The following is a 26,997-nucleotide window of genomic DNA, read 5'->3' on the forward strand; positions in this document are numbered from 1 at the left end:
AAGGGTTGGACAAGTTATACAAGCTAGTGACTGGCTACAACTGTAAAAGAAGAACCCTACGCTGGCCACTTCTTCAACATCTTGGCGTACAACGCGTTTGTCATCTGGATGGCGTTGAACCCAGAATGGAACAGAGGGAAGCTCCAGAGGAGATGGCTCTCTCTCAAGGAGCTGGGCAAGGCATTGGTAAGACCACAATTCCAGAGGAGGCAACATATCCCAAGGACTCCAGCTTCTGCAGCCAGCGTGATGGGGATTCAGGAGGATGCTGGTGCCCCATCCGTCAAACCCACAGAACCAACAACTCCAATATCGGAAGTAAGTGTGAGTGATGTTGTTGCATGTGTCTGACTCTCCTACCTTAGCCTGGTGTAACTATATAGGTGAGTGAGTGAGATGTTAGTAACATTCCTGAACTAAGTGTTTTCCTCATTCTAGATTGCAGCCGGAAGCAACAAGAAGCGCTGTGATGTGTGTGGACCCAAGGACAGGGAGACACAGTACACATGCATCAAGTTCAAGAAATACATTTGCAACACACACACAGTAAAACTCTGTCCCTCATATGATGTGTAGACCGGTCTTCATTTATGTTCAATGAGGCTCATTTATCATTTCCATAAAATACTGTATGTAAAGATTTGTCCTTCCAATTTGTTCAGTTCAAAGCAATAAACATCAATAGTGATGAAAACCTTGTTTCATTTATATTTGTTCAAGATAAACATGATTTATTCCACCCATGTCTGGATTATATATTTTTTAAACTAATAGTGCTTTTATTGATAAATGTGATCTAGCAGAGGTAAACGGCAAATATGAACCATGTATGCTGTCTGTATTGTTTGTAATTGAAATGTCAACATCTAAGTATGAAGTATTTTTACGTAAATTATTATGGCTGTATTGTTTTAAAAACCCAATAATGTTGTGGGTCCATCAGACCTGCGAACATTGGGTGAATAACAAAACCATGAAGGGTTAAAGGTCATTTTGCTGTTAGCTTGAGTAATTGGAGAATGGAAGGGAGTTCCATGCAATCCTGGCTCTGTATAACACTGTGCATTGTCGTGAATTTGTTGGTGTCATGTCTTGTGAGGTATGTATGGGTGTCTGAGCTGAATGTTATTTGACTATGCAGACAATCTGGAATTGGCATGCTGCTCTGTTTTGAGCCAGCTGTGGCTTTGCTAGGTCTTTCTTTGCTGCCCTTGGCCATATTATCGAACATTAATCAAGATGGGACTAGACCAGTCTGACCAACTAGTACAGTTGATTTTTGTGTCAAAAACACAGAACATCGTTTTATAACAGACATACATGTGGAAGACCAGTGGGAAATCATTTTTGAAATAGAGAAGGGTAACGGCCCAAGGGAACTGCCCTAAGGGACACCGTACTGTGCATATCTGATGCTAGAGAAGCTTCCATTGAAGAACACTCTCTGGGTTCTATTGAATAAATAACTCTCCAACCATGTGCTGGCAGGTGTTGTAAAGCCAAAGCAAATGAGTTTCGTCAATAACAATTTATGATCATTAACATCAAAGGCTGCAATGAAATCTAACAATACAGCTCCAACTATCTTATTATCCATTTATTTTAAGCAATCATCTGTCATCTGAGACAGTGAAGAACAAGTTGAGTTCCCTTCTCTATATGCATGCTGAAAGTTAGTAGTTAACTTGATCTCTGAAAATAGCATTGTATTTGGTCAAACACAATTCTCTCCATCAGTTTACTAAGAGCAGGCAGTAAAACTGATTGGGTGGCTGTTAGAGCCAACAAAGGGTGCTGTACTGTTTTTAGGCAGTGGAATTAATTTAGCTTCCTTCTACGCCTGTGGACACACTACTTTAGGCTTTGGCTAAAGATATAGAAAATTGGGGTGGCAATACAGTCCGCTACCATTCTCAATAGTTTCCCATCAAGGGTTCCTTTACGGCTATTCTTTTATTTTACCAGGCAAGTCAGTTAAGAACTTAAGAACAAATTCTTATTTTCAATGGCGGCCTACTAACAGTGGGTTAAATGCCTTGTTCAGGGGCAAAACAACAGATTTTTACCTTGTCAGCTCAGGGATTCAATCTTGCAACCTTTTGGTTACTAGTCCAACGCTCTAAACACAAGGCTACCTGCCGCCCCACATCATTATTGATGGATAATAGTTTTACACCTCTCCCACACTAACTTGACCAAATTCAAAACAGCCATCCTTCTCTTTCATTATTATATATTTTATTCAAAAATATGATGGTTCACTGATCAATATTTTAATTTCACTTGAGTTTTTCCACTTTACTAGTGAAACAAACTTTGAAATGTTTGGCAAATATCGAAAGGTTTTGTTATAAATGACCCATCAAGTAGGCCTAGGGGCTATCCCTTTAGAATGATGTGAAACAAATTGAGAAAATCAAGCTGTCTGAAAAATTAGCCATGTCATGACAAGATGTTGACCACAACTTATTTAAATGTCGGCATCATCATGTCACGACTGAACTGCCCCAAACTCCCACTGATGTGACAAATTGCATAACTTCCACTTCAAATAAAAAACGGAGTTATGCTCCAACCAAGTGATTCAATAAAACCTACAACTGAGGCTGATAAAGCCAATGATGTGTGTGTATATATAAATCATTGGATACAGCTGATATAACCCACAAGTAAACCTGCCCATAGGTAACCCCAATAGCGGAACTGAAGGAGAATGAAGGTTGGAGGGCCAATACGTTAGGTGCCAGTGTGCCTAAAAGGCTGGTGATTTTCTGGCTGTTTTAGCTAGCTACCGTTAGCTACTTGGGGCTAACCATTGGGAAATATTACCCAGTCATAACAGTCAACCACCGGTAATAATTGTTTTGTATTTCTAATTCGGAGTAGCTCGTAATAAGCATTCGGTTTCGTGAACGTAAAGATAACAGTTATATAAACAAATAATATGTGTTGTTTTTATCTAACTAGCTAGACTAGCCGCCTGAAGCTAACGTGACAGGATGTTCTTCTTGTAGGGTGTGGCATGTTAAATGACAGACAGCGTGGATAGCCAAACATAATCTAGCACCTATGCGGAGTAGCCAATCGGAAGCAAGTATTACGAGAACCCCGACAGGAATTGCACGGAAACGACACGTGATATGTTTATAAAGCGGCAGGCGGTAGCTTTTCGGCGCCATTTCATTGTAGAACTGTTCGGCTTTTATTTAGTGGAAACATAACAGTGGACAAATTTGGAACATAAAAAGAATCCGGATCCATCCTGATGGAAACGGCCGTTAACCCGCCCCTTGACAGGTACCTTTAGGAACATTGTACCTTCAGGCTCGGGTCGGAACTGATTTTGCAGGCGTGACAATTAACACGAAATGGGACGGAATGGCTAAACCTAGTTAGCGAGTATTCACTGTCGGTGCATCAGCTCGCTAACTAGTCTTTTCTCAACTCTGAAACGAACCAATGAAAATATTCCGTTGGCTAGTAAGATGTAAATATAGATGTTTTTTGTTCCTAACACCCCCTTAGATAGTTAACCATAGTGAGGTTGATATTGACTTATTGTGAGTCAGCCTACTCAACTTAGTGCTGGGGGATTGTTTAGAATTGGCTGTGGTGATGAAACGCTTCATTGAGCGGCACTGCGCCACCGCCATTTTCCTGCTATAAATCTTAATGACAAGAGAAATAAACCGAGCTAGGGCCGCAGATGTGCAATTTATTTGTAGCTTATTCAGTTGCCCTAACCCGGTTGTTTACTTTCTGATGTTCGCCAGCAAACGTTAGCGTCCTGGCTAACTAGATTGGTAGCTAGCTGGATTCAGTTGTTGACATGCGATGGCTCCAAGCTAACCAGCTAAGTTAGCGTTTCCACACATGGGGTCTCACATAAACAAGCTAGTAACATGAGGAGCTATTTGGATAGTTGTACAAGGGTTTAAGTCACAGGAGTTTGACGATCCTGAGGGTCTGTTTTGGCGTCGGTGTGTTTACACACACTCAAAAAGGCGGCGCGGCGACACTGATCCCACTCAATGACTATAAATAAGCGCGGAAGCCTCGCCTCTCTGCCGGCTGAAATGATTGCCACATTTAAGAATGAAAGCATATCACAATTTAACTAGCTAATGCATTTGATTATTGCCTATTACCGGTTAACACCCACAAATCAAAGTGAATTCAACGAAAATACTTGGGAGATTAGGCTAAGTATAACAAGTACTCAGAGAGAGCAGTAAACTGGGCAACATACTGTAATGACACAGGCAGGGAGCATCCCTCGACCTTCTAGCCCGAAGTCCAGCGCGCCATCGACTGCAAAAGCATGCTCAAACGGCAGTCGATATCCGTGCTTATAAATCCAGGGTCGTTACACTACTCGCCCTAGCTTGCGACTCTACGTCTTATAGGAACGCGCTCACCGGCCAAGCACACGCACTGTCGTGGATGCAAGGTCCGATCACTTCTGACACCAATGGAATGAAACGGGCCTCGAACCCTCTACCTTCTAGCCAGAAGTCCAGCACGCTATCGACTGTGCCCCAAAAGCATGCTCAAGCGGCAGAGTCGATATCTGCGGCACAGTTGATATCACCCTGGGCTAGAAGGTCGAGGGTTCGAGACCTGCTCCCTGCCTGTTCCATTACAGCATGCTCGAGCGGCAGAGTCGATATCTGCGCTTATAAACCCAGGGTTGTTACAAAACTATCAGTCTTTCCCCCTGGTTATTAATGAATAATATTATTAATGCATGCCAGATACTTTGCAGCTCTTTCTCCAAATGTTTAACTTAACAAGGCCATGTTGTGTTTGGGTGTGTGTAAGTCCTGAGATGGAAAATCAGCTCATGAGCTTTGCCTCCCTTTGTCTGTCAGTAGGATGGCATGTGCGTGCTGTGTGAGCCCTGGGCGACTGGGATAAAATTGGCAATCTGGTCCACACAGTGCAAAAGATGAAAGTGAATAGAGGGAGAACCTGCATGTTGTCACTATTCTACCACTGAATGCAGGTTTAACTGCCCTCAATGCTGCCCGAGGGATTTCCCATCCAGTGATCTGGGTTGCCGGGGCTGTGCCAAAAGTGGCAGCCTATTGATAGAATCCTCATTGCATTGGTGAGGGAGCAGATGGCAAAGGGCCTGTGTTGGCGAAGGGTTCCTTCCTAATGCTTTCCTGCTTGAATTGTGTAGCCTGCACCTAAAAGTTTGTCGTCATGAAGGTTGGCTTACAATGCACAATTAGTTGACTGTATTGACACTGACTGTAGGGCAATGAAGTATCGCAAAGATCAAGCACATTGTAGCTTACTACTTTTGAAATGCCAGAGCTGAGGGATAATTTTAGCATATGAATGAGGTTCTGTATTTCTCCCCTCATACATTCCCTTCTGTCTTCCCACCGCCTGTCCCGTCTATCCCACTACTTCAACCTCTCCCACCCTCTGTTCCTCTCTCCTGGTCAGCAGCTCTCTGGGAGTGGTGGGGCTGTCTGGCGGCGGGATGGAGCACCATGCCTCGGGCCAAGGCAAGCGCATGCGGAAGCCCTCGCTGCTGTATGAAGGCTTTGAGAGCCCCCAGCTGCCGTACGCGCCGCCTCCTCCCCCGGTCCAGCCCCCCGTCAGGGACCCAGGCCGGCAGGGCTGCATGACCAACCAGCTGCAGTTCCTCCAGAAGGCTATGATCAAGTCCCTGTGGAGGCACCATTTTGCCTGGCCATTCCATGAGCCAGTGGATGCCTTCAGACTCAACCTCCCAGTGAGTTACACTGTTTGTTTATAAACAAGTGTAGAGATTAGTGGTCACCAACAGTGGTCCTAGAGAGCCATAGGAGTTGCAAGCTTTTACAACCCACCACCATGTAGGCCTACATCTATGAGCGTTTGTACGTAGTTTACATCCTCGTCACACCACCTTTCAACTGTCATTACTCTTTTTCTTTATTCCATTCTTTCTTGTTCTAGGATTATCACAAGATCATCAAGCAGCCCATGGACATGGGAACCATCAAGAAGCGGCTGGAGAACAACTACTATCGCAGCGCCAGTGAGTGCATGCAGGACTTCAACACCATGTTCACCAACTGCTACATCTACAACAAGGTATGGCCATAATATTTACATATGTGTAGGTCAGGCTAATGCATCAATGACAACAGACCTAATATATTTATCTAATTTATCACAAGGCCTTTCCATATTCACAGCAACTGTAGATGTACCGGTGTTAACTGGATTTAGATTATAAAGTGCCTGTTGCCTCTTCTCCTCTCCCAGCCCACAGATGACATAGTGCTGATGGCCCAGTCCCTGGAGAAGGTGTTCCTGCAGAAGGTGGCCCAGATGCCCCAGGTAGAGATTGAGCTGCCCCCTCCTGCCCCCAGGGGCAAACCGGGCAAGCCTGGCAAAGGAGGCCGCAAGTCCAACGGTGAGTCACTCTGGAGATTGTGATGGGGAAAAGCAGGCAAGAGCAATGTTCAACAACGAGTTGGTGGATGTACTGTGTATGTTTGGTAAAAGATGAGTTGGAACAACCTGTTTAATGTGTAGTGCACTGTACATATTTGGCCATAATATTCTTGGCAGTATTATCACCATGGGTGTGTTCTTGGGCCTGATTTTTCTCTGCCCATCTTACAGCGTCAAAAGCTCACCAGGTCCCTGCGGTGTCCCAGTCAGCATACTCCTCCTCTGACACGGGTGACTCAGACACCCCCCCTCTGACCATGCTGCCCAAGAGTCTGCCCCCCACACAGCTGCTGAGCCTGCCCCCCACACTGCCCACTGCTAAGGTACCTCACCACACTTCACTCAAGATGCTAAGAGCTGAATAGGAACTTGCTATAGTACTGTACATTGTATTGATGTTACACACGTTGCTGCTGCCTTCACACTGTATATTGGCTATAGAATACCATACTATAACTCTTCTCTCTCCCTGTGCAGAAGAAGGGAGTGAAGCGGAAGGCGGACACCACCACTCCCTCCAACATGATGACCATGCCCCTGGCTGTAGGAGGGGGTCGGATCGTGGGCCTGGGGAAAGGAGGCCACGGGCAAGGCCTGAGCCATGACCCCTCCACCCTCTCCCTCACCTCCCTGGGGGACATGGACCCCCCTCCCAGCCTGGTTAGAGGACCCATGGGCCCAGGGGGCCCCGTTCTGCTCCAGCCCATGATGGCTGGAGGCGGGAAGACCCTGGCTCGGCGCGGTGGCAGTGGACGCCCCATCAAGCCCCCCAAGAAAGACCTGCCGGACTCTGTGCAGCCAAAGGCGCCACGGCGGGCCAAGCTGAGTCAACAGCTGCGTTACTGTAGCAGCGTGCTGAAGGATTTGCTGTCCAAGAAACACGCGGCCTACGCCTGGCCCTTCTACAAGCCCGTGGACGCCTCGGCCCTGGGCCTGCACGACTACCACGACATCATCAAGTGCCCCATGGACCTCAGCAACATCAAGGTCAGCTTGCAAGATAGAGATGTCACATTGCCTTGACTCAATGAGAACTGAATGTGGCTGAAATACACAGTTCATGGATTATTACCTCCTATCTTCTCAGATTTGTTTTGCGTGGATATCTGTCACAGTATGACACTAAGGAGGCTTATCCCGATCTAAAACAGTCTTTTCTCTCTCCCATCATTCTCTCAGAGGAGGATGGACAGTCGGGAGTACAGGGATTCGCAGCAGTTTTCCGCTGACGTCCGACTCATGTTCTCCAACTGCTACAAATACAACCCCCCCGACCATGACGTAGTGGGCATGGCCCGCAAGCTGCAGGTGAGCTCGGTTTTGTCAACACAATTCACCCTGGAACCCTTAGTTCACCTTTGTTGCTTGACCTCTGTCCACTGCATGCTCAGGGGTTTTACTTGGAATGACTGCGAAATGTGGTAGTCTACCTTGGCAGAATGCAATGACTGAAAGTCACTGGATAAGTCTACTTATTGTCTAATCTATAAATTGTTTTGACTCCATTTCTCTGTTCTGTCCCTACAACTTTGTTTCTTGTGATAACTGTTATTACTGTGTAACAAAACAAAAGGGACATGATCCACAATGGAGTAAAAAAACAAGCTCACTCCGTTTTGTCCATCTGTCCAACTAGGACGTGTTTGAGTTCCGCTTCGCCAAGATGCCCGACGAGCCCCTCCAGCAGGCTCCTCCCAAGTCCCGAGGCATGGGCGGTGGCATGGGCACTCACGCTCACGGCGGCGGTGACTCCTCGTCTTCATCGTCATCGTCCTCCTCCTCCTCCTCGTCGGAGAGCGAGCCCAGCAGCGAGAGCGAGAGCAGCTCGGACAGCGAGGAGGAGCGAGCACACCGCCTGGCCGAGTTACAGGACCAGGTGTGTACACAGGTAGACTCAACCCCCCGTTCACCGAACACACCGCACCACATACCTAACACAGGCCAGCTTTCATCTACACACCACAAGCATAGACTGCATCAAGAGTTTTAGACTTCTCTCCAACACAGGTTTTTCTAATATTCAGACAAATCCATGCTAGTATGCATACTAGCATGGATTTGTGCTCTCTGTGTTCAAACATGGATTTGTGCTCTCTGTGTTCAAACATGGATTTGTGCTCTCTGTGTTCAAACATGTATTTTCACAAGCCTGCTATTTGCTGTATTTTCTTAATGTTACACTCTATGGTAGGCCGTCATTGTAAATGAGAATTTGTTCTTAACTGACTTGCCTAGTTAAATAAAACATTTATATAAAATATCACAGTATTCCTTCATGATCTAGCCATATAAGTGAAGTGTATTTGTCCAGTTGAACACTCCACCTCTGGTCTGCCCCCTGGTCACAGCTCCGAGCCGTACACGAGCAGCTGGCAGCCCTCTCCCAGGGCCCAATTGTCAAGAACAAGAAGAGAGAGAAGAAAGACAAGAAGGAGAAAAAGAAGAAGAAGAAGAAGCCGGAGAAGCGAAGCCGAGGACGGCCCAGCACGGCGGTAGGCTGTGAGGACTGGGAGATGCCGACGACCAAGCCGGTGAGGACTCCGAAGAGTAAATCCAGTAGCAGGAGCTCAGCTCCCGCCTCCTCACAGGGCAAGAGAGGCCCTGGCAAGAAGAAGGGCAGCAAGTAAGCACACACTGACCTCAAACACAACCCTTCTCTTTGCTTTTATTTGCTGTTTTCAGTCTCATTTTGTAGACTTTCACATTGCTTCCTCTTCTACCTTTTCTGTTTCCTCACTTTGCTTTTTAAAAAGTTTCTTACACCATTTTCTACTTCCTCTCTTTCATCACAATCCAATTTCCAACTTGACCTGCATTTGTTTCTCTAGAAACTGCAGTGGGATTGCAGAGTACAGATTATTGTATGGGGCAGTATATCAAGTTCATTTTCATAAGAGATGAAAATATAATGATTTGAAGGCGATTTTTTTTTTTTAAATGTAAATGTGTCAATGTAGGTTGTCATTATATTTGGCGTGGGGTCACGAGAAATGATTACAAAAAATGTATAATTGTGTCCCCACAAGTTCGGCGTGAAAAAAAATGGGCTCCGTGCTGGAAAAGTTTGCATACAATTTCTCTAGGACTAATCCATGGCCTCTAACAGCTTCCCTCTCCCTAGAAACACCAAGAAGTCCCAGGCTGCTACCATGCCCTACTACGCCCCACCTGCATTCTCCATGCTGCCCCACTATGACTCCGAGGAGGAGGAGGAGACGTCTCCCATGTCGTACGACGAGAAGCGCCAGCTGAGCCTGGACATCAACAAGCTTCCCGGCGAAAAGCTGGGCCGCGTCGTCCACATCATCCAGTCCCGCGAGCCCTCGCTGCGCGACACCAACCCCGAGGAGATCGAGATCGACTTTGAGACGCTCAAGCCGTCGACGCTGCGCGAGCTGGAGCGCTACGTCATGACGTGCCTGAGGAAGAAGCCCCGTAAGCCCTATGGTGAGGGGGAACGAATAGCAATAGCTAATGCTAGTATGGTGTGAATGGGAATGCATCATGTTGTCACTGCAGACACTTGCTAATGCCTTGTTATGCTACAAAGGACTGATGCTACAAGCTGGTGCTGTGGTGATAAAATGCTACATGCTAGCGCTCTGGTTGATTAATACCATACAAAAGGAACTAGTCTTTCACTATGGAATGTTTAGGTATGTATGTGAGGGCTGAGTATGTAACCTTTTAACCTGTCTTCCTGTCTGTGTGTAACAGTGAAGAAAGGGGGCCCCGGCAAGTCCAGAGAGGAACTGGCCCTGGAGAAGAAGAGTGAGCTGGAGAGGAGGCTGCAGGACGTCAGCGGACAGCTCAACTCTGGCAAGAAACCCCAGAAACCCAAGGGTGAGAGCCACATGCACACAGACACACGGAACTGCTGTTGCACATGTAGCATTTAGCATTGAGATAAATACTAATCCTATTACCCCCTTTGTCTCTCTTGCAGCGGAGAAGCTCAGTGGCGTGGAGCCTCACGCCCAGCCCTCCCGCCTCAGCGGCAGCAGCTCCAGCTCGGACTCTTCCTCCTCCTCCTCATCCTCCTCCTCTGACACCAGCGAATCAGACTCGGGTTGATGAGACAGTGGGAGAGGGAGGGAACCCCCCCCCGTCGAGCTCAGGGACATGTGGCAGCCCCAGGACGAAGTCTCCTGGGACAGTCAAGGGAGGGAAAAGAGTGCCCCTCCCTCGAAAGGCACCCCGGCTAGAACAATCCAAGATGAATGATGGTGGGATTAGGGTGGAGGACGCGTGAAGGTCACTAAGGATACTGAAGACCAGAAACATATTGAGAGTTCAGCCAGGTTTAAGAACGGCTGCCATGTTAGAGCCTTTATTTTTGAAATGTTGGTAATATGACAATACGAGAGCGCCTCTGACAGTTCCCTATAAAATGCCCATTCAGGATGATGTATATCCAAGTCTTTACTCTGTTGTGGTTTCAACAAATTGCATATCTGCTTTTACTGGACATCTTCATAGCTTTTGAAACTATCAGAAATAAACAGCGCAGAAGCGTCAATCATCACTTACAGCGGCTATGGAGGAGGAAGTGGTGCTCTCGGAATGTTCAGACAGAAACCGCATCGGACCAACTCTGACTGCACAAGACCCCCAATACAAACGCCTTGTTATCCCTCTCCTCCCTGTGTAAATACTTGTACAATTTATCTACGTTTCTTTTATAAAGAATAATTTTATGGCGATCCCCCAAAGAGGGAGACTGAGGAGTAGTGAAAGGATGTGGAGAGATGTGCTCAGCCCCATGTTGGACACTTCTTGATGTGCAATCATAGATTGATAAGAACTGAATGGGTATAAGCAGTATGGCAGAAACCCCACTTTGCCCTTCCGGAAAGCTATGTGGAGTGACTATTGTAATGCTTACACTTATCTGTTCTCTCACTACGAGGCCGTCACTGTCTAGTGGTCGATTTTCAGATCTGGTAGTTGTCTTTTCTGTCAAGTCTTATAGCTGCAGTCACGAGTCGGTACTTTTTGTTGTTGCTTTGTTTCATTTTACATCTGTTCTTACTGCTTACAGACCAACATTCAGCTGGATATAAAGTTCAGAGGCAGGAGAGTTTTATTTCCATTCCATATGTTACTCTTGAGAGATCTAACTAATGATGTATGGCACTAACCATTTAAGAAACAGCCCGTGTGTCATTTCTCAGGAAAGGAGTATGTTTCTTGATGGTGACACTGCAGTCTTAATCACAGTGGTCGTAGAAACTGATCGGTTTGCAGTTCTAAGCAACTCCGTTCATTCTGTTTTGTGCTTAAAGGAAAATTCCACTCTCCCAATCATTTGTCATTGTGTTTCGTTAGTCCACTGTTGATACAGTTCCACAATGTTTTGTAGGTCAGCCATAACGTTTTCAACATTAGAACATTCAGAATACAGTCAGTGTCACAGTATGATGTGCTTTGTAAGCTAACTGTTGGTTAGCTGTTACATCACCATGTACACAGGAGCAGACATCCTACGTTGAAGTCTGGACCAAGAGATAGACCAGATGAGATGTATAGAAGCTAGGCTGTTAGATCTCTAAGGAAATTGTGTGTGTATATATATATATGTATAGTACTGTATTTCAGTGTTTCTACCAGTGAGTATTTTCCTGTCTTGCTTTTCTTTTATACTCTATATTTATCCTCTTCCGCTTAGTCTTGCTTTATTATTCCAGAACATGTCCTGAACATTGTTTTGCCTCCTGGTTGACTGGCATGCTTCTGAGCAGCAATCCAGTCATTTGAAAATTGTATATATTAAAATGAGACCTTCTATAAAGCCTTTTCTATTTTTTTGTAATATGTATACACAGTACACCCCTATTTATACAGTACCTATAGAAAGTATTCAGACCCCTTGACCTTTTGCACAAAGCATTGTTCTAAAATTGATTGAATTATTTGTTTTCCTCAATCTACACACGACCCCATAATGACAAAGCAAAAACAGGTTTTTAGAAATATTTGCTAATTTATCATTTTAAAATATCACATTTACATAAGTATTCAGACCCTTTACTCAGTACTTTGTTGAAGAACTTTTGGCAATGACTACAGCCTCGAATCTTATTGGGTATGACGCTACAAGCTTAGCACACCTGTATTTGGAGTTTCCCTATTCTTTGCAGATCCTCTCAAGTTCTGTCAGATTGGATGGGGAGCGTTGCTGCACAGCTATTTTCAGGTCTCCAGAGATGTTCGATAGGATTCAAGTCCAGTCTCTTGCTGGGCCATTCAAGGACATTGAGACTTGTCCTGAAGCCAGTCCTGCGTTGTCTTGGCTGTGTGCTTAGGGTCGTTGTCCTGTTGGAAGGTGAACCCAGTCTGCTCTGGAACAGGTTTTCATCCAGGAACTCTTTACTTTGATCTGTTCATCTTTGCCTTGATCCTGACTAGTGTAACTGTTGTGAAACGGCTAGCTAGTTAGCGGTGGTGCGTGCTAAATAGCGTTTCAATCGGTGACGTCACTTGCTCTGAGACCTTGAAGCCGCGGCTTTTGTGGAGCGATGGGTAACGATGCTTCGTGGGTGACTGTTGATGTGTGCAGAGGGTCCCTGGTTCGCGGGGTATGGGCGGGGGGACGGTCTAAAGTTATGCTGTTACACTAGTGTCCCATTCTCTGCCGCTGAAAAACATCCCCACGGCATGATGCTGCCACCACCATGCTTAACCATATGGATGGTGCCAGGTTTCCTCCAGATGTGACACTTGGCATTCAGGCCAAAGAGTTCAATCTTAGTTTCATCAGACCAGAGAATCTGGTTTCTTATGGTCAGAGTCTTTAGGTGCCTTTTGGCAAACTCTAAGTGGGCTGTCATGTGCCTTTTACTAAGGAGTGGCTTTCATCTGGCCACTCTACCACAAATGCCTGATTGGTGGAGTGCTGCACAGATGGTTGTACTTCTGGAAGGTTCTCCCATCTCAACAGAGGAACTCTAGATTTCTGTCAGAGTCACCTTTGGGTTCTTGGTCACATCCCTGACCAAGGTTCTTTCCCCTTGATTGTTCGGTTTGGCCTGGGCGGCCAGCTCTAGTTAGAGCCTTGATGGTTCTAAACTTCTTCCATGTAAGAATGATGGAGGGCACTGTTCTTGTGGACTTTCAATGCTGCATAATTTTTTTGGTACCCTTCTCCATATCTGTGCCTCGACAATCCTGTCTCTGAGCTCTACGGACAATTCCTTCGACCTCATGGCTTGGTTTTTGCTCTGACATGCACTGTTAACTGTGGGACCTTATATAGACAGGTGTGTGCCTTTCCAAATCATGTCCAATTAATTGAATTTACCACAGGTGGACTCCAATCAAGTTGTAGAAACATCAAGGATAATCAATGGAAACAGGTTGCACCTGAGCTCAATATCGAGTCTCATAGCAAAGGGTCTGAATACTTATGTAAATAAGGTATTTCTGTTTTCTATTTTTTATAAATTTGGTACAATGTATAAACCTGTTTTCACTAATTCATTATGAGGTATTGTGTGTAGGTTGCTGAGGATTATATAAAAAATATATTTTAGAATAAGGCTGTAACCAATTGGGAAAAAGTCAAGGGGTCTGAATACTTTCCAAAGGCACTGTGTATGTGTGTGTATATACACTGCTCAAAAGAATATGAGGTCTAGCATTGTCTTGCATTAGGAGGAACCTAGGGCCAACCGCACCAGCATATGGTCTCACAAGGGGTCTGAGGATCTCATCTCGGTACCTAATGGCAGTTAGGCGACCTCTGGCGAGAACATGGACGGCTGTGCGGCCCCCCAGAGAAATGCCACCCCACAACATGACTGACCCACCGCCAAACCGGTCATGCTGGAGGATGTTGCAGGCAGCTGAACGTTCTCCACGGCGTCTCCAGACTCTGTCACGTCTGTCACATGTGCTCAGTGTGAACCTGCTTTCATCTGTGAAGAGCACAGGGCGCCAGTGGCGAATTTGCCAATCTTGGTGTTCTCTGGCAAATGCCAAACGTCCTGCACGGTGTTGGGCTGTAAGCACAACCCCCACCTGTGGACGTCGGGCCCTCATACCACCCTCATGGAGTCAGTTTCTGACCGTTTGAGCAGACACATGCACATTTGTGGCCTGCTGGAGGTCATTTTGCAGGGCTCTGGCAGTGCTCCTCCTGCTCCTCCTTGCACAAAGGCGGAGGTAGCGGTCCTGCTGCTGGGTTGTTTCCCTCCTACAGCCTCCTCCAAGTCTCCTGATGTACTGGCCTGTCTCCTGGTAGCGCCTCCAAGCTCTGGACACTACGCTGACAGACACAGCAAACCTTCTTGCCACAGCTCGCATTGATGAGCCACTTGTGTGGGTTGTAGACTCCGTCTCATGCTACCACTAGAGTGAAAGCACCGCCAGCATTCAAAAGTGACCAAAACATCAGCCAGGAAGCATAGGAACTGAGAAGTGGTCTGTGGTCACCACCTGCAGAACCACTTCTTTATTGGGGGTGTCTTGCTAAATGCCTATAATTTCCACCTGTTGTCTATTCCATTTGCACAACAGCATGTGAAATGTATTGTCAATCAGTGTTGCTTCCTAAGTGGACAGTTTGATTTCACAGAAGTGTGATTGACTTGGAGTTACATTGTGTTGTTTAAGTGTTCCCTTTAATTTTTTGAGCAGTGTAAATATATATATATTTACACGAAATAAATTAGAGGTCAACCAATTAATCGGAATGGACGATTAAATAGGGCCGATTTCAAGTTTTCATAACAATCGGTAATCGTCATTTTTGGACACCGATCATGGCCGATTACATTGCATTCCACGAGGAGACTGCGTGGCAGGCTGACTACCTGTTACGCGAGTGCAGCAAGCAGCCACGGTAAGTTGCTAGCTAGCATTAAAGGTATCTTATAAAAACAATAAATAAACATAATCACTAGTTAACTACACATGGTTGATGATATTACTAGTTTAACTAGCTTGTCCTGCGTTGAATATAATCGATGCTGTGCCTGTTAATTTATCATTGTATCAAAGCCTACTTCTCCAAACGGGTGATTTAACAAGCACATTCAGGATAAAAGCACTGTCGTTGCACCAATGTGCACCTAACCATAAACATCAACGCCTTTCTTAAAATCAATACACAAGTATATATTTTTTTACCTGCATATTTAGTTAATATTGCCTGCTAACATGAATTTCTTTTAACTAGGGAAACAGAGTCAAGGTATATGCAGCAATTTGGGCCGCCTGGCTCGTTGAGAACTGCAAAGACTATTCCTTCTATTCCTTTTCCTTCCTAACAAAGACAGCCAACTTCGCCAAACGGGGGATGATTTAACAAAAGTGACCTCTGTCATTGCCAACAAAGGGTATATAACAAAGTATTGAGATAAACTTTTGTTATTGACCAAATACTTATTTTCCACCATAATTTGCAAATAAATTCATTAAAAATCCTACAATGTGATTTTCTGGTTGAAGTCTGAGAACCATTTCTGAGACTCTTTCATAGTTGAAGTTTTTTTAAAGTGGGAGAACTTGCACAATTGGTGGCTTACTAAATACTTTTTTGCCCCACTGTATATATATATATAATATACACAGAGTAGAAATTTTAATGCAACAATTTCAAAGATTTTACTGAGTTACAGTTCATATAAGAGAGACAGTCAATTGAAAATCGGTCAATTTAAATAAATTAGGCCACAGCCTATGGATTGGTTTGGGTCAGAAAACCAGTCCATATCTGGTGTGTCCACCAATTTGCCTCATGCCGCGCGTTTTCCGGCTGTTGATTGTGGCCTGTGGAATGTTGTCCCACTCCTCTTCAATGGCTGTGCGAAGTTGCTGGATATTGGCCGGAACACGCTGTTTTACACGTCGACCGAGAGCATCCCAAACATACTCTTTTTTTAAATTTATTTTTATTTTATTTTATTAACAACAAATCAATACATAAAACACATGAGCACAAATTTACATTTGTGTATATGAAATTTGGCCAAAAGAATAATGAAATGAATTACATAAAAATGATTCCGCTTATTTCTATTGTATGTAAAGAATCCAAACAGTACATCTCTCCACAATAGTGTAAAATCTTCATAAATGTGTTCAATTATAAACCTACTGATGTCTTGTCACAGTTTTCTTACATGCATACAATGCCAAAAAAGATGCACAACTGTTTCTGGGTGGTCATTACAAAAGGAGCAATTTGAGTTGATGTTTTCCTTAAACTTCTTCATATAGTGGTTGGCAGGATAATATTTATGAATAATTTTAAAGGAAACTTCCTTAATTTTGTTAACAAGTAGGTATGTGTGTGGCATCCCAAACATACTCAATGGGTGACATCTGGTGAGTATGCAGGTCATGGAAGAACTGGGACATTTCCTGCTTCCAGAAATTATGTACAGCACCTTGAGACATGGGGCTGTGCATTATCATGTTGAAAACATGAGGTGATGGCGTTGGATGAATGGAAGGACAAAGGGCCTCGGGATCTCGTCGTGGTAATCTCTATCAGTGGAGGCTGCTGAGGGGAGAGAGCTCATAATAATTAGCGGAGCTGAAAAAATGAAATGGTTTCCAGGTGTTTGATGCCATGTGTTTGGTATATTAGATACCGTTCCACTGATTCCGCTCCAGTCATTACAACGAGCACGTTCTCCCCAATTAAGATGCCACCAACCTGCGGTTGTGAGGCCGGTTGGACGTACAGTTTAATTAACAATGAAGGGCAGACACTGTAATGATCATGACTCCACAGTAGGTGGCAGCAGTCAGACGTGGGCGATGTCAGAAATGTATTGTGTAGAATGCAGAATAGGGAGTCATGACCCAGCGCTATTTATTGAGTTTCTATCTGCAAAGTTCTGGATGTTTCACCTCTTTGATACACCCTAGTTGTGTGTAAGGTGTGCCATGCATGCTCAGAATGACTAATGTTCTCTATGTAATAACCATAGATATGGTAATAACATCAGTGTCATCAAGATAAAAGATTCGATTGGCTGATGATATTGAGGAAGTCACCTGACACCTTCAGCAGCACTGTTTGGAGTACTACACAATAATAAGAACATTACTGATAAGCCTTATTGGACAAGTGTACTTAGGATGGGGTGCAGAGTGTTCCTGGCTTTTATACTGAGTGTTTGTCTACTGTCACACTGCCAAAGTAAGTCCACTTTCACTCTTTTCATATGAGAGAGAAAGGAAGCAGACTGGGAATTATTTTGCTTGCAAGAATCACTTTAGCATACTGCGTTCCGGTATTCTATTCCGTAAACCCATAGATGCAGACAGCTGCTTTATATCAGTTCCCATTGTTATTAAAACAACATTTTACTGAAAGGCGTAACCAAATTAATTATATTGCATTCAACATCTCTCGTACTCTTTGGCAAAGCATGCTACTAGACAGCAAGATGTGTCATTTTCCATCTTAACTTCTGTTATTGAAACATTTGCTGCGGTTTTTGACCTTCTGCCAAAAAAACATCACTAGCGACGAAGAGTATGACGTGGAGTTTGATGGAGATGAGCTCTTCTACCCAGCAGGGGACAACTGACCCAGGGACTGCCTCACGACGTGTACGTGTCCCTCGGAACCTGCCAGTACAACATCCCCCGCTGCATTGTGGGAGAAAAGAGCCCGCCAGAGGCAATAGGTGAGTGCTGTTTCTGCAAAGTCACACCCCAGCTAGCACATCATTATCTGAGAACCATTTCTGAGACTGTTTCTTAGAGCTTGGTGAGAGCGTGGTTTTGTCCTATGGTTATTTTGCGTACAACCTTACCACAACTTTCTGGGAATGATGCAGGGTAGTTTCTTGACTTTGGAACATTCTCAGCACATTTAAGGAACTTGACAAAGTGGTTTGATATTGGGAATGTTCTCAAATAGTTCAGAGAAGGTTTAAGAAACAACATTCTTGTGTGAGAATTTCAGTACTTCAGCATAACTTTTAATCATGGTTCTATTTTGCGATGTTCTCATTGTATAGAGAATGTTAAAAAGACATTCCATAAAAACCACAAGAAAATGTTTAACGTTCTAATAATGTTATTTAGAAACATGCATTCTGTTCTCAGCGTCAATGAAACACTTTCTTGTTAACTGTGTTCAGGTGTTATGGCCATGCCCATTAATTGGCCACACCTGATCTTAATGAGTACTTGTTTTCTTTGAAATGGGGTCTGTTTGAATATACTAAAATTAACAGCTTTGTATGCCTTAAAATGCTCGCTCCATCCTGGTGGCGCAGTGGACTAAGGTGTCTTATATAACAAATTGGTTTGGTGTTTTTCCGAACTCTGGTGCATTTAGCCCCTTAGTTCAGTTTGTTTGGACTGGTGTGAACACTATCCCTACATGTACATATTACCTCAATTAGCCCGACTAACCGGTGCCCCCGCACATTGACTCTGCACTGGCACCACCTGTATATAGCCTCGCTACTGTTATTTTCACTGTCATTTTAGTTGTTTTTCTTATCTATTGTTTACCTAATACCTATTTGTAAACTTACAAGCCCTAACCAACAGTAAAATTTTTAAGAAAGCATTTCACTGTGAGGTCTACTACACCTGTTGTATTAGACACACTGACAAATAAACTTTGATTTGATCCGCACTCTGGAGTGCACAAAACAATGGACAAACAAGGGTGCAGGTTATTGGTTATGTGATGAAATTCATGCAGCATAATAACGAATTGACACTCCTCGATCACTCTACCACTCATCGGTGGTCACCGAGGTGAGAGGACGAAGGAGTGCCCAAATTAGAATCCCCCCCTCCCCAACAGAGGTGCCCACCTCCCACATATACTCCCAGAGAGAGGTGGAGTTGGGGGTCCCCAACACACTCATCTGCCAGGTCAGTGATTTCCACCCAACACCCGTGGATGTGACTTGGACCAGGAACAAGCAGCCGGTGGGAGAGAGGACCGTCATTCAGACCCAGTACCTCTCCAATAAAGACTTCAGCTTCAGGAACTTCTCCTACCTGAGCATCACACCTCAGGAGGGGGACATCTACTCCTGTAGTGTGGGTCACGTCAGCCTGCAGGAACCCCTCACCAGGATTTGGGGTGAGTCACTGCTGGTGTGACCTTATACTGTAGGGTACGACGCAGAGAAAGGTGGGATGTTATTGATACTGTATTAGGGACACTAACAAGTTAATTGTTTCTTCACTATATGTGTCCACAGAGGTTGAAGTGGACACGGATCACCAGACTGTAGAGACAGCAGTGTGTGTCGGAGGTGTGACTCTAGGAGTGGTGGGAGTAGCATCACCAGGTAGGAGTGGAGCTACCAGCTCCACTCCTACCTAGAGTTCAGGCCTCAGAGAGGGGAGAGTGTAAGCTGCATGGTTGAGCACCCCAGCATAGATGAACCACTGGAGGTGGTCTGGGGTGAGAGACCTGGGGAAGAGAGGGAGTGTTGTGGTCTGGAGTGAGAGCTGGAGGGAGGGGAGGACCGTTGGAATGGAAATGTAGGGGAGAGGGGTACAGAAAGAGGGAAGAACATTCTGCTTATAGCAGTGTTTTCATGAAAATGTCAATACATTTGAAGTTACTGGATTGGTAGCAGGCATGTGGTAGAGTGTGATGTCTTGTTTTACATAATTCCATTCCCAGATACCTCAGGCCTGGATGCTAAATGGTTTAAAATGGCAATAGGGTGTGTTTTCTTTTCATTGGTGTAGCCATGGCTATTGGAGGAGGAGTTTACTACTGGTGGAAGAACAGGTAAGTCACAACATTATCACACAATGGACAGAGATTTTATGTAAACTAGAAATCTATTATATTTTCGATTTCAAGAAGTTTCATAAAGTAGACATATTTTACTGTTTCAGGTCAGGCTTTAGGCGTGTGCATAGATAAGGTAAGGCATTTTTCTATATTGTGTTTGACATTTTTTGCAAAAAAATAAACATTTCTATCCAGTGTGTGCAAATGAGGTGAGGCAATAAATAGGCCGTCGTGGCGAAGTAATTACAATTTAGCAATTAAACACTGGAGTGATAGATGTGCAGAAGATGAATGTGCAAGTAGAGATACTGGGGTGCAAAGGAGCAAAGAAATAAATAACAATATGGGGATGAGGTAGTTGGATGGCCTATTTACAGATGGGCTATGTACAGGTGCAATGATCTGCTCTGACAGCTGATGCTTAAAGTAAGTGAGGGGGATATGAGTCTCCAGCTTCAGTGATTTTTGCAATTAGTTCCAGTCATTGGCAGCAGAGAACTGGAAGGAAAGGCAGCCAAAGGAGGAATTGGCTTTGGGGGTGACCAGTGAAATATACCTGCTGGAGTGAGTGCTATGGGTGGGTGGTGCTATGGTGACCAGTGAGCTGAGATAAGGCGGGGCTTTACCTAGCAAGGACTTATAGATGACCTGGTGCCAGTGGGTTTGGCGACGAATATGAAGTGAGGGCCAGCCAACGAGAGCATACAGGTCACAGTGGTGGGTAGTACATGAGGCTTTAGTGACAAAACGGATGGCATTGTGATAGACTGCATCCAATTTGCTGAGTAGAGTGTTGGAGGCTATTTTGTAAATGACATCGACAAAGTCGAGGATCGGTAGGATATGAGTGTAGGATGCTTTGTTGCGAAATAGGAAGCCGATTCTACATTTAATTTTGGATTGGAGATGCTTAATGTGAGTCTGGAAGGAGAGTTTACAGTCTAACTAGACATCTAGGTATTTGTAGTTGTCCACATATTCTAAGTCAGAACCGTCCAGAGTAGTGATGCTGGATGGGCGGGCAGGTGCGGGCAGCGATCGGTTGAAGAGTATGCATTTAGTTTTATTTGCATTTAAGAGTAGTTGGAGGCCACGGAAGTAGAGTTGTACGGCATTGAAGCTCTTCTGGAGGTTAGTTAACACAGTGTCCAAAGAAGGGCCAGAAGTATACAGAATGGTGTCGTCTGCGTAGAGGTGGATCAGAGAATCACCAGCAGCAAGAGCGACATCATTGGATGTATACAGAGAAAAGAGTCGGCCCGAGAATTGAACCCTGTGGCACCTCCATAGAGACTGCCAGAGGTCCGGACAACAGGCCCTCCGATTTGACACACTGAACTCTGTCTGAGAAGTAGTTGGTGAACCATTTGAGAAACCAAGGCTGTTAAGTCTGCCGATAAGAATGTGGTGATTGACAGAGTCGAAAGCCTTGGCCAGGTCGATGAATACGGCTGTACAGTATTGTCTAACATGTCTGATATATACTGCCGGAATCTTTACTTTCCATACATCAAAACAGAGAATTGCATAGACAATCTTTGTGCACCCAAAATGTCACATTTTCATATTTTTTCAGTTATCATATTTTTTAGCAGTCAATTGACTGCTTCCATGTGCATGGCATAAGAGAGAACTCTTTCTTTGCCCAAAATGCCACTGGTTAACAAAGCAGAAGTAATACTTTCGTTCTTTACCATACTATTCAAATTGTGTCCATGTGATGGAATCCGTTTGCTTACCATTCGTTATTTGCTTGTGTGGGACTTTCCTAGCATATATTTTCAAACACTACAGTCAGGTCCATAATTATTGGCACCCTTGATAAAGATAAGCAATAAAGTCTAGAAAATAGCTATATTTTCATGTCATCTGTCCATAGCTCTGGTTCCAAGTCCTGATGCAGTTTGTCGACCTCCAGGCAGGGTTGGGCCGATGACATGAAAATAAAGCTTTTTGGCCACGCACACCAGTGGTGGGTTTGGCGTTGACAGTATGCAGAAAAGTACCTCATTCCTATGGTAAAATACGGTGGTGCATCCTTGATCCTTGTTAAGGTCAACTACATCAGAACCAGTCCCAGGACATTTGACCCAAGAACCTGGTTGCCTCTGCCAGGAGGCTGACACTTGGCCACAAGTGGATCTTCCAGCAAGGCAATAACCAAGCACACATCACAATCCACCAAGAAATGGTTAATTGACTACAAAATCAACATTTTGCAATGGCTGTCTCCGGACTTGAACCCAATTGGTTTGAATTGAAGAGGGCAGTCTATAAGAGCAGACAAAGGATATCAATGATCGGGAAGGATTCTGTATGGAGGAATGGTCTAAGATCCCTCCCAGTGTGTTCTCCAACTCATAGAATATTTGAGAAGAATACTGTGTTATCCTTGCAAAGAATGGGTGCTGGAGTACTGAAAGATTTGTATTACTTGTTAAACAATCCATTTCTTTATGCTCTTCTATTAGTATAATTCGTAAAAAAAAAATTTTTGCTAATATTTATGGTTTGACTGTATGAAATGTTAACATATGTGCAGGTAATTGATGTGCATTTAGACGTTACTGCTAGATACAGGGGACACGAGGTTATACAACAAGGTCATTTTTTTCTGTCTTTATATAATTGGAAATATAGACTCATTAACATGCACAGAATTGTTTGAACGTCATCTATAGCGAAAAATCATAAAATATCACTGCTTTCTGTTATACCAGACAGGAGAAAAAGCTACTCATTATGCAAGTCCTGTCGATTGAAAACAATTACTTCAGTTGCCTTGGGACTGCACATGCACAGAGATAACAGAAAGGCTCTTCATATGATGTAAGAAAATTAACATTTGAAATCAATGTAAACTAACTGATCTATTTTGATAATAAAGACATTAACATATGTTCCTTTTTGTTCACTCTTGTCTCAAAGAAATCAGCTTTGGACCTGGTTTCTGACAATTAAAATGTTTTCTTTATGTCATAGCATGTAAACAGTCAAATTACTAATATACAACATGGGCCATACTTTGGTATGACAAATAATTGACAGTTCATTGCGACTATACCAGCTGCTTTTGAAGTCAAAGACAGTATTGTTATTTTGAACTTTAAGTCCTAGTACCACCTGCCTCTTCCCATGGCCAGACCACCGTGTTGTAAATGATTAATACTGATAACAGTATGGAGACACCATATGGGCACCATTTTGGAGGCGTGAGTGAGGAAGGCTATAAGAGTTCACTGCCTTTGTTCCATCCCTTCTGTGGATGAGACTGACTTCTGTCAACATGACTACCCCTCTGTTCACTGCTCTTTCCTTCCTGGCTGTGCTGGCCCTTGGGTCATGTCTAGCTCTCTTGCCTGAGGAGCAGCCCTATGTGGAGCGTGCTGGTATCCAATACAGCGCTAGGCCTTACACCTCCCTCCTCACCGTGCCCAATGGAGAGCAGTTTGGGAACTGGACCTGGCCCGAGATGTGTCCCGACAAGTTCTTCGCCGTTGGGTTCATGGTCCGGGTAAGCAAGGGCTCCTTCATACATTTCAAACACATCTACCAGTTTGGATAGCATTTCTTTCAGTTAGTCAATTCAGGGATTAAATTCCAGTCCCCTGTGGTCAAAAAGCCTATTTTCAAATAGCCCATTTATTTAAAAAAATAAAATCTACACAATTCAAATCCTAAATTTGATGTAATCAAAGTGTAATTGTGGTGTTGATCCGTTACCAAACATGATCAACACATTTGTGTATAACGAGACCATTCTTCTGTTTGAGCCAATGCTAGCATATGTCCATTAACCTTCTCTCAGGTGGAGTCCGAACAGTACGGTCTGGACGACACTGCCCTGAATGGCATTCGCTTGATCTGCGCTAAGGACGAAGATAGGAGCTTCTTGTACACCATTGAGTCTCACACTGGATTGTATGTACAGACGAGAACAACATGCCTCATATTGGCCTATCACATTGCTCAATGTAGACACAATTGGAAGTAATCATATCCTTTTAAGATACAGGTTTAACTGTAAAAGCGCATTTCAAACTATAGTGATGACATGTGACTCGACACCTAGATTCGGTCTTATGTAGCAACATTTGAAGTGTAAAAAAATAAAACATGGGTAAAAAGTAGAGACTCAGAGCTAGAAAATGGTATATCATACACTGCATTTTTGAGGAACAATGGGAAAGTAATTCTGCTTTGATAGTTGATAAAACTCATTACTGAGAAAAGGGCCTATAAATGTTTTGCTGCCTACTGGAGAGCTCTCCTTTGTCTACACCCATTCAGCATTGTTCACACCCTCTTAAGCCAGCCCCACCCATTTCTTTAAGGATTCACATGTGAGGTCATGTGCTAAACAGTGAGTGGTGGAGTAAAGATTAAGACTAAATGTGGTCAAAGTAGTAGCCTATAATATGGAAAAATTCCAGGCTAACAAAGTGTCCAGATAAAAATATTTTATAAATGTTAGATCACACTTGCCTAAATTGATGGGTCATGTGAAATACATTCTATAACCCCCAGCCACATCCAGTGGTGAAAAAGGTACAAAATTGTCATACTTGAGTAAATGTAAACATACTTTTACTTCAGTCATTTTCTATTAAGGTAAGTCACCCAGTAAAATATTACTCGAGCAAAAGTCTAAAAGTATTTGGGTTTAAAAAATACTTAAGTGTCCACCAGCACCGTACCATCCTCCAGTCCAACCAGTTTGGGATGTTGACCCCTGTCACAGTGCTGTCCTTCACAACACCAGCAATCTCAGACAGTGTTCATTCTGGTCTTTTTAAAGTGCTGTTTGATGAGGCCAGTCTGGGTCCAGACTGTGGTGGAACTTGTGCTTGGCCCGCCTGGCACAAACCTGTTCTTGATTTGGCCACTGCAGTTATCACAATTCAGGTCCACACGTATTTCCCCAACTCCGTAGTTGGTGAAGAAATGGTGCATGTAGTTGATGACTGTGCTGCTGCCTTTGCTAGATGACGTGCCTTCATCAATCAAGTAGTTGACTTGTGGTGGTATTCCTTCACAGCAGACACCAAACAAGCCACACTTGCGAGGAATTCAAAGGTAGATGGGACCTGGCTACATAGTCAGAAGGATAGTGCACCGGCAAACAACAAAGGAACATTAAGATAAATTACAATTAATTGTCTCCGCTCTGTCAATCTGTCTTTACACATCTCAGTGAAAGGTATTTGCCTGCCTCCCATATATATTGTGTTGTGTATATCTATCTATCCATCTATGTCCTTAATCAGTATTAAAGGAGGAAATGTTGCTTACCTGTTGAACAAAATCAAAGCTGTAATGCATCCTGGTGTCATCCTGAACAATATGTCTCTTATCGTCCTTGTCACGAAATGTCGCCAAGCCAACAGATGGCGCTGCTGTTATTTATGAGTATGATACTATATAGTACTGGCGAGCCAAGATAGCCATTACTTACTATGCACTGTATGCATGCTACCGAGTGATGCTTAAGTAACATTACCTTGGTCTTGTATAGAACAAACAGCACACAAAACAGTCCTATTTCATGGCTCAAAGTAGACACAAATTGACTTATCAGTTGAACCCTGCATCTTCAAACTGCAGTGATATATGTTATTCCATGTCCTGTTTCTACTCCCTACATATCATGTGCCTCTTTTCTCTGTCTCACAGCTATGGTCAAACCTCATTCCAGACTGCTGTGATGGTGAAATAATGTTCCATGTCGCGTATGCCTCTCTCTCTTCCTCTCCCAGCTTTGGTGACTGGTCGGACCCCCAGTATTGCCCCAGGGGTGTGCTGACTTCCTTCCAGCTGCGTGTGGAGCCCCACCAGGGTCTGTTCGGTGACGACACAGCCGCCAACAACGTCAGGTTCCGCTGCAGCAGCAACCCCACCCTCGCAGGCGCCGGCCTGGACTACGGCGAGTACAGCCTCTGGAGCCAGGATTGTGGCGATGGAGGAATCTGTGGCATCGAGACCAAGATGGAGGAATACCAGTACGGTCTGGATGACTCATCTCTCAATGACGTGCGCTTCCACTGCTGCGCCAAACTCCAGCAGGTGAGATGAGATGGTTTATCATAGAGGGGTTGAATGAGTTGGTCTTGTGTATGATATTATGTCATGGCAGCTCTGGAACCCTAAAGTACATCACTCATTTTCTAACCCTCTGGTGTATTTCTTGTCGTATCCTCACAGTAATCATCTGAGGGAGATACCTCTTCTGGACCAATCTCAACCAACCAACTGGCCCAGACCTGTCAACACACAGGCTCTGACCCATGGTCCATTCAATCCAATCTACACCCAATATCTGAATCTGCCACTGGTTAAAACCTAATAAATCATTCAACTGTCTCTTTATGGCTCCTTTGTTCAGTGAGGCTGAAACAAATGACATTAGCTCCGACTGAACGTAACCCACTCATCAGAGCTGAAGAACCCCTCTAGATCACTCCACAATACGCACTGAAATCCTCATCAGCATGAGAACAGCATGTTTTCATAGAGCGTCTCTAATGACCCAATAAACTCAAAGCAAAGTCATAACAAGTGTGCACAAAATGTAGGTGCTGACACACGCATTTCTCCTCCTGGAAAGGGAGCTAATTAAGAAATGACAAGGGTTATTAATTAATTTACAGTTTAAAGGCCTGACGGCATCCGATAAGACGGTGATTGGCATACACAGAGGTACTTGTGTTTAGTGTGTGAGTGGGTAATCTGCAAAACGCAGTGTAAGTGGAGAAAAAGGACCATGTGACTTTATCAAGCAGCGCAACAATGGTTATCACCAG

At 44.2% G+C, this 26,997-nt stretch overlaps 3 protein-coding genes across 9 annotated transcripts; all 3 read left to right on the forward strand.

Moving 5' to 3' along the window:
* The first annotated feature begins 3,137 nt into the window (after nucleotides 1-3,137).
* LOC109908901 (bromodomain-containing protein 2) lies at nucleotides 3,138-12,250 on the forward strand. Of its 7 annotated transcripts, none has more exons than XM_020507709.2 (12): nucleotides 3,138-3,297; nucleotides 5,458-5,749; nucleotides 5,956-6,093; nucleotides 6,268-6,418; nucleotides 6,631-6,782; nucleotides 6,937-7,446; nucleotides 7,639-7,767; nucleotides 8,096-8,347; nucleotides 8,808-9,082; nucleotides 9,581-9,906; nucleotides 10,177-10,302; nucleotides 10,406-12,250. In XM_020507709.2, exons 1-12 carry the CDS (start codon nucleotides 3,266-3,268, stop codon nucleotides 10,531-10,533), a joined length of 2,511 nt encoding a protein of 836 aa, XP_020363298.1. In that variant the 5' UTR covers nucleotides 3,138-3,265; the 3' UTR covers nucleotides 10,534-12,250. The 7 variants fall into 7 exon arrangements, with proteins under 7 accessions (XP_020363298.1, XP_031645938.1, XP_020363316.1 ...); XM_031790078.1 differs by having other exon boundaries at nucleotides 3,147-3,297; nucleotides 5,461-5,749; nucleotides 8,096-8,335; nucleotides 9,566-9,906; XM_020507727.2 differs by having other exon boundaries at nucleotides 3,147-3,297; nucleotides 5,461-5,749; nucleotides 8,096-8,335.
* A 5,300-nt stretch (nucleotides 12,251-17,550) lies between these two features.
* Nucleotides 17,551-23,095, forward strand: LOC109902003 (H-2 class II histocompatibility antigen, I-E alpha chain). The gene is made up of 7 exons (XM_031801940.1): nucleotides 17,551-17,611; nucleotides 17,979-18,104; nucleotides 19,244-19,528; nucleotides 19,650-19,855; nucleotides 20,081-20,191; nucleotides 20,302-20,330; nucleotides 22,252-23,095. The coding sequence occupies exons 1-4, from the start codon at nucleotides 17,551-17,553 to the stop codon at nucleotides 19,772-19,774; spliced, it is 597 nt and encodes a 198-aa protein (XP_031657800.1). The 3' UTR covers nucleotides 19,775-19,855; nucleotides 20,081-20,191; nucleotides 20,302-20,330; nucleotides 22,252-23,095.
* On the forward strand, nucleotides 21,194-26,557 carry vmo1b (vitelline membrane outer layer 1 homolog b). The gene is made up of 4 exons (XM_020507739.2): nucleotides 21,194-23,711; nucleotides 24,006-24,118; nucleotides 25,954-26,260; nucleotides 26,399-26,557. Exons 1-4 carry the CDS (start codon nucleotides 23,463-23,465, stop codon nucleotides 26,399-26,401), a joined length of 672 nt encoding a protein of 223 aa, XP_020363328.1. The 5' UTR covers nucleotides 21,194-23,462; the 3' UTR covers nucleotides 26,402-26,557.
* The last annotated feature ends 440 nt before the right edge of the window (nucleotides 26,558-26,997 follow it).

Source organism: Oncorhynchus kisutch, linkage group LG2, assembly GCF_002021735.2.
Source record: "Oncorhynchus kisutch isolate 150728-3 linkage group LG2, Okis_V2, whole genome shotgun sequence".
Classification (NCBI taxonomy): domain Eukaryota; kingdom Metazoa; phylum Chordata; class Actinopteri; order Salmoniformes; family Salmonidae; genus Oncorhynchus; species Oncorhynchus kisutch.